The sequence below is a fragment of the Oncorhynchus kisutch genome, linkage group LG11 (genome assembly GCF_002021735.2).
Source record: "Oncorhynchus kisutch isolate 150728-3 linkage group LG11, Okis_V2, whole genome shotgun sequence".
NCBI classification, from domain to species: Eukaryota; Metazoa; Chordata; class Actinopteri; order Salmoniformes; family Salmonidae; genus Oncorhynchus; species Oncorhynchus kisutch.
The window spans coordinates 57,672,744-57,680,103 of record NC_034184.2 but is presented as its reverse complement, the minus strand read 5'-3'; the positions used below and the strand labels follow the sequence as shown (position 1 = coordinate 57,680,103).

General features: G+C 38.7%; 1 protein-coding gene across 1 annotated transcript; it reads left to right on the top strand.

Annotated features, from left to right (window-relative positions):
* The first annotated feature begins 879 nt into the window (after nt 1-879).
* On the top strand, nt 880-5,640 carry nrn1a (neuritin 1a). The gene is made up of 3 exons (XM_020494854.2): nt 880-1,151; nt 3,916-4,060; nt 5,215-5,640. Exons 1-3 carry the CDS (start codon nt 1,097-1,099, stop codon nt 5,441-5,443), a joined length of 429 nt encoding a protein of 142 aa, XP_020350443.1. The 5' UTR covers nt 880-1,096; the 3' UTR covers nt 5,444-5,640.
* Nucleotides 5,641-7,360: the final 1,720 nt, after the last annotated feature.

Genomic DNA, 7,360 nt, shown 5'->3' with positions numbered 1-7,360 from the left:
ATTGTTTTCGTAGACGTTTGGAAGGTTTACCGAGACATTTTCCATCATTTTCCATCATTTCCATCAGGCATGTCATGACATGTTTTATCCGACATGTACATTTCTCGCATAAAAAGGTTCGATGGAAACCTGGTTACTGTGAAGAAAACATTTTGCGAATATTTACACTCTGTACCAGAGAGGGCTTTCCAATAGGCATTTCAGAATAGCCTACGACTAAACAAATTTGTCAAATGTGAGAGAATATGTAGTTTATCTGGACTTGGATTAAAGTATTTTAACAGCATTCGTTTCCAGAGGTCAGACAGGATAGCGTTGCTGCGTTGATGAATAAAGAATTGCATTCCCATGCAATGAGCTATATCTGGGCTACATCTCATATATGGCTGTCCTAACTCCTCTGCTTTTCCTATCATAGACTGTCGTGAGAAATGAGAGTTTACTTAGCTTAGAAAAGAATAGCCTAAACGCAAGGTCACCGATTTGGCTCTTGGATAATGTATAGCATATAGGCATATGGACACATTTCTAGTAGCATGATAAACAGCGTTTTTTGGCAGAAAATATGTATTTTTTGTCCATAGTAAACATATGATTAAATATTATACAAATAAAGTACACCACAAATATACAAATCAGATAAATATTGGCATATTCGTATTAGTTCTATGTCGATGGCACAAAGAAAAGGGGCATTTGGTCACTTCTGAGTCCATAGTCTCATAGTCGCACGTGTGCCCTTGACCCAGATATCACTACAGGTCTTTTAATGACTGTATGTGTAAGGTGTGGGCTAGGGGGAGGAAGGGGGAGTCCAACAGTCACCTTTACGTCAAGCATGCGATGTGGGCGTGAAGCAGAGCGAGAGATGGGGAGAAAGTGAAAAAAAAGAGCGATCACCGCCCTCGCTTTACAAGGGGTGCACCATTTCACTCCTCTTCGCCACACTGTGAGTGTAACAGGCAACGGGAGAAAAAGCAATAGTCTGTGAATGCTGCTGGAAGTTGATGGCTATGTGTGATGCCCAGACCTCAACATCGTTTTTCCTTCCAAGTTTTTAAGATCTGCATACGCCAATGGTTTTACCACACGTAGAATGGGATTAACTTGGTCCGGCAAATATATCTCACTGTTTCTTGCTGTTCAGTTAGGTGAGTGACTCTTTCACGGTCGATTAATTATTGTTTTATATTTGCTCTGCAGATTGATAATTTTTCAGAGTTTAGCTCATTTTGATTTTGCAATTGGCTAATCTAGCGGAAATCGCACAGATCTGGCTCCAGGGCAAGATTCATAATGATAAATGTTAACCTGCAAACTATTTGTAATCAACTGTTCGATCGTTTCTTCCAGGAACAAGTCTGTATTTTTTTTATTGCAATGAATGCATGAGATTAGTTTATTATCTGGCTATATACAATGGTATGCATGAGCTAATTTCGTCCAAAAATAATAGACACAACAAACCAAAGGCTATGTCACATTTCACGTTTTTTCTCCATTCGTTATAAAGGAGATTCTAAACAACAACAAAAAAGATTTTAAACAAAACATTTATTTTATTTTTTAAATTCTATAAGAATGCACCTGTAATTTCGATTGGAAACGTGTACGGGGACGTTCGCACGAATAGGCCAGTGTTTCGTTTGCATTGCATAACGCAAACGCTGCCGAAGTAAGACAACTGCTCCTCAGAATCCTGTAGTGGCAAGGGATTTATAAATAATTCAGCAGCCGAGCCATTGTGAAAAAAGACTAAACATAAATGCTTTGACTTGACATGCTTTGTGAATGAAAATTTGAACTAAAAGACACGCAGCATCTAAAGACAAGCTCTTTCGAAATATGAGTCCCTAGCAAGTGCATCGTTTATTTTTTGTAACGAAATACATTGAGTATAGGTTAGCGATATGATAATTGTCTAATGTGAAATAGGATTTAGATCATTTTTCATTAACCAATATGACTATTAGACTATATTTGGTCTACGAAATTAAAATGTTAAATTAAAAATATAGTTTATTTTGATGAAGGCGCTTTCTATTCAGCAAAAGAATGTAGGCGACTATAGAGAGAAAACAACTATATCTATGGGGCTATTTGACCTAATCCATTTGGAGGATATATTTCGATTATAGCTATGGTGTCACGTTGTCCCGTAAAAATGTAGGCTAGCCAAATCAATGTATTGCAGCGCTTATTTGGGATGTGGTATCGCTAACATTTAACATTAGCCTACGAAACGAGAACGTAATAGGCTATGGATAGTCGTTTTTATCATTTGGATATTAGGTGTTTTGTCTTTGACTGGGTCGTCCGCAGAGTTGGTCATTCTGAGGGTTTATTCTATGTGTATGTGCCGTGTACATTTTCTGCGGGTTAACTCTGCTTTAGCTATATCTATAGTGTGGGTGTGACTGTTAGTAGTATTCAGGCTACTGTAGCTATATAGCTATCTATTGGAACTGAAAGCTGAGGTAGCCTATATGATACATGTGAGAAACACGTGTGATAGATTCTCTAGGCAATGTCTTAATTTCACACATTTAGCAGAAATTGTCCTTAAAAGGAAAAAGGGATAGAGGGCATAGTCATTTCAACCCTGTTATTGCACGTGTAAAAATAATTAGGATACCACATTTTACAAGAGATTTTTCAAACAGGGTCTGTGCCAAGTGAGAGCGGCACACGTTGAAGTGATATATGAGGGCTATGTGTAATTTTACAATGCAAGTGCGATAATATCATCTCTCGAGTTGCTCCTTTGTAAAAATCCTTGCAAAAATAATTTGCCATCCGCTTGCTCGAGACGCAGTAACATTCATGAATTACTTGACCTTGTCAGAATCTATTACACATCTCCGCATAGCATATTTGGTGTCATTGGATTGCTTGTGGGCAACATCTTGATTCGATAGGGCATGATGGCAATGACAGTAGCCTCACATTTTTTACAACGCAATTTAACGAATGATGCCTGTATTATGAACACATCACCCAGACCTAAATACCCATAACCGAGGTTGTTAATATTTGCTCCCAATACTAGGCTATTCCAGGCTACACTGATGAATTTAAATGAAGCAAGTCCATCGCTGTCGTTCCCTTATTATTTATTGATAAATAGCCTAACCGTGTAGCCTTCACGGTGCATTATTCTGCAACCAATCGACATGGGACAACATTGTAACAAATGATCAATCGAGCGAATCTTTTGCTTAACGAACCAGAGATGCTTGGTGCGTCCCACCATTGACAACCTCAAAATTGAGCACGAGGGGGTCAAACGGGTTGGATTTAAGGCGTGGACGTTTAGCAACAAACCCTGTCATTTTCTCTGTTCAACAAATTATAAACGGAGAACGCCCCTAATATGGTTGAATAAGCACAGACACAAATATTACTACAATTTACTATAGCGTACCACAAGACCCCTCCCCCCCACACCCCACACACACACTCACTCACAAAAGCCATGCAGTGAGAAACACACCCCCTTTTCCATCTCGGCGGTGCATTACCTCATCCTCCTTTGTCGCTGTTGCACACATTTTCTGGGCTGGGATCACACAATGCCTTCTCCAAACAGATTGTATGATCAAATGCAGATGTACAATTTTTGGATATGTTAAAACTAGCATTATATTAGGCGAAAATGTTTAGACATTTCTTGACAATACGTTATAGGGTTAAGTTTAAAACATTCCCATTTAAACTACCCAAAAGGCTCAATTAAGAAAATACATGAATGAATGGACAAACTGGATCAAATGAAAACGAATCACCATAAAAATCAACTATTAACTTATCCTGTCATTATAAGGTCATTATAAGACATATGCTATCGAATGTTGGAATGAAAAAACAAACACATTATCCTAAAAAAAATAATAAATCCATTCCCCCCAATTCCAGCTTATTTGCTACAGGCGGTGAGAGCGACAGGGAAATGTGATACAGTATTCAAAGGGTTCTCCAACTGCTTGCTGAAACTCGGGGAGAATATGGACAACTATCCACAGGAGCTGGACGAGAAGGAAAATCTGCAGACCATCTGCATGTAAGTTGAATTCATTTTTTAAAAAGGGGGCGGGGTCATGCAGAATTTTATCAAATCCAAAAAGGGTCAGGCGCACTGCACCCCATATACCAAACCGGTTGGTGCCAGATGGCAGTAGAGCCCCCAGTTTAAATCGACAGCTCCATCATGAAAATCGCAGGCAGCAGGCGCACGTTAATAGGCTAGGCTAGGCTACTCCCCCCCCCCGACGTGGCGTGGGGTTGAGGGGGTCAATATCAACAGCCTCGATTAGATTAGATACGGAGTCAGGATCAGGGGGAGCCACGCGCCACTGGGTGTCTCAATATGAATAAAACAATTAAGCAGTGGCTCCTTTAAAATGTATAGCCTTTGTGTGAATGGGATATTATAGCCACTGTTCTTACTATGTTAATGCCACTGTGCACGTGATTGGACGTTGGGGATGTGAGAATGAGGGATGGACGAGCATTCGTGCAGATGACTTTGGCTAGCTAGTTGATGCAAGACAGGCTGGTTGCATGAGTGTGTGTGTGTGTGTGTGCGTGCGTGCGTGCGTGTGTGAGAGAGAAACAACCCAGATTGATTTATTTTCCCTTTTGTACTTTAACTATTTGCACATCGCGACAACACTGTCTATGGACATAATATGACATTTGAAATGTCTTTGTTATTTTGGAACTTGTGTAAGTGTAATATTTGTTTATATTGTTTATTTCACTTTTGTATATCCATTTCACTTGATTTGGCAATGTAAAGACATGTTTCCCATGCCAATAAAGCCCCTTGAATAGAATTGAGAGAGAGAGGAGGGAAATTGAAAAAGGGAGCGTTAGATACAATCACGTGACTTTAGGGAATCTTTCTCAGAGTGTTTCTCAACAAACGTGGTTTTCGTTTAGCCTTCAAGGGAGATGCTAATACTAGACAATGCTATTCGACCGACTATAGGTTATAATACAAAAATATAATCGGATTCTTCTTATTATTATTATTATGCATTTATTGGTGGAATTATTTTTGGCCTTCTAATATTATTACAACTGTGTTGAAAGCAAACTCTTAGGCTATTCGAATATAAGCACAGACAACCAAAAAGGAGAGAAAACAAGTTGTCAACCTTAGGCTAACATAACGTAAAGCATTTCTTAATTGCTTTTACATTTGATTTGCAGATATTGGGATGACTTCCACTCATGTGCGACCACTGCGCTGGCGGATTGCCAAGAGGGAGCAACAGACCTATGGGAGAAGCTCAAAAAGGAGTCCAGAAACTTGGAGTTCCGAGGGAGCTTGTTTGAACTCTGTGGTGGGGGGAACGGGGCCTCCAAATCCACAGTTCCTTTTGGTCTCACGATGCTTCTAACGGCACTTTCAGCCTTAGTGACTTGGCTTGCATTTTAGCAGAAGAAAAAAAAAAAAAAGCGGGGAAAAAATTACAAAGAAGAAAAAAAAGAAAACGAGTGCTAGCTATCCACACACAAAAAAATACAAAACAAAAGACGTTTGAATTCATCTACACCCAAATGGATTTATAGGCTACTTCATCCGGAGAAGGCGACCTGATTTTGCAAGAGACATTGGCAGGCCGTCTTCTGGGACTGCTCCACCATATTTGTCTGACCTGGGGTCAACTACATTAAATATTTAGCAGGTGTTGAGTTGGAATGATAATGAAATTTTGATGGATCCTTGCCCGCATACAATCGTGGAATGGCATAGTATTAAAGTCGACAATGAATAATTTATATTAGTAGCCTTAGACTAGACATCCCTGTTATTTCAGGTGATTGCAGATTGCAAGCTGCTCATACTCTGTAGGCTAATGCGAGACACGCTTACCTCAACGAAATCAACAACAGAAAGGCAATTTGCTCCAGGTCGGTCTCCTATACTCACCATTTAGATATTTTATTTTATTTAATTTGCCAAATTTATAATGTCGAGCCAAGTATAAATCGAAAAGGTTGTTTGAGGATCTGATATTTCTACTTTCATATGATGTCTATAACCATCACCCTAGGAAAAAAGAAATATAAATAGCATAGTAATAAGAATGAAAAAAGAGATCTCAGGAATGACTACAGGCATTCAATGGTACATTTTGATGGTTGGTTATTACGTAAAAATGATGGCAATACGATGACTTAAACTTGGCCAATGTAGCGAACGAAAACAATGGCTGAAGAGTGATATGACTGTTGCCATTATATGTTAGCACATTACCATCCATTTATGAAGAAATATAGGCTACCCCTAGGCCTAGGGTATAACCTACATGAAACCATACATCCCAAAAGAACAGTAGCACGAGAATACTCAGAATGCGAAATCAATCGCTGGATGAAGCGACATTTTGCTAGCTTTTATTGATGTTGCCAAGGCATAGACCCGGTTTCACTGCCTTCAAAAATATGTGTATTATGTTTGTTTGTTTGTTTGTTTTGGGGATGTTGCATATAATACCTGACTATTCCAAATAATTTAAGTAAATAAGAGACTATGTATATCAAATGAATTTTGAAAAAAATTATAAGAGTCTACTTTATCCAAAACAGTTTAAAAAACAGATTGATTATTATCCAGGTATATAAAAAAACAGATTGCTAAAATTATGAAGAATATTAAATAAAACAGTTAATGTTTGAAAATAAGTTTGTGCTTCTATTCTTAGTTATGCTGATGATGACAGGTGTCTTTGGGTGTTGGGTCCATTCATGGCTTTGAAGCAATCATTTAGGATTCACACACACACACACACCCACGCGCGCGCACACGCTTTTTGCATTATTAATAAGAAAGAGTCAGCCCTGCAAGAACTACAGCTTCGAGTATTGATTTGGGGAGGGGAGACACATCAACCGACCAACTATTGCTGTTTGTCTATCTGAGCAAAAGCGTTAAATCTGAAAGTGACTTAGCTAATGTGGGTTGGAAAAATAGCAACATTGAAACAGGCTACAGTATTTCGAATAAAAAAATCCTTCTGTCTCTCTCCGAAAAGCATCTTAATACACGGGTCCATTGCCGTGCAAAATATTACATGGAATCGAGAATAGGAGTGGCAGGTGACAGGTTTTTGCGTGGCATGAGCCCTAGTGTTAAAACAACACATTTAGCACGTGTTTTTTTTAAATATTGAGGCCTATATGTTAAAAAGTGGTAAAGCAATATGAAACATTCATTGGTAAAGAAAATAGGCTAAAAACATTGTTTGACGAATATTGCTTACATATAATCAGAATCGGATTTGTATTTCCTGTCCCAAACGGAATACAGATTCGACTTCAAAAGCGTGCTCCTGCATTAATATGGATGAAC

Coding starts and splice junctions, on each gene's coding strand:
- nrn1a (XM_020494854.2), top strand. CDS start 1,097: ATGGGATTAACTTGGTCCGGCAAATATATCTCACTGTTTCTTGCTGTT. Junction 1,152..3,915: donor GTTTCTTGCTGTTCAGTTAG/GTGAGTGACTCT, acceptor CCCCAATTCCAG/CTTATTTGCTACAGGCGGTG. Junction 4,061..5,214: donor AATCTGCAGACCATCTGCAT/GTAAGTTGAATT, acceptor TTTGATTTGCAG/ATATTGGGATGACTTCCACT.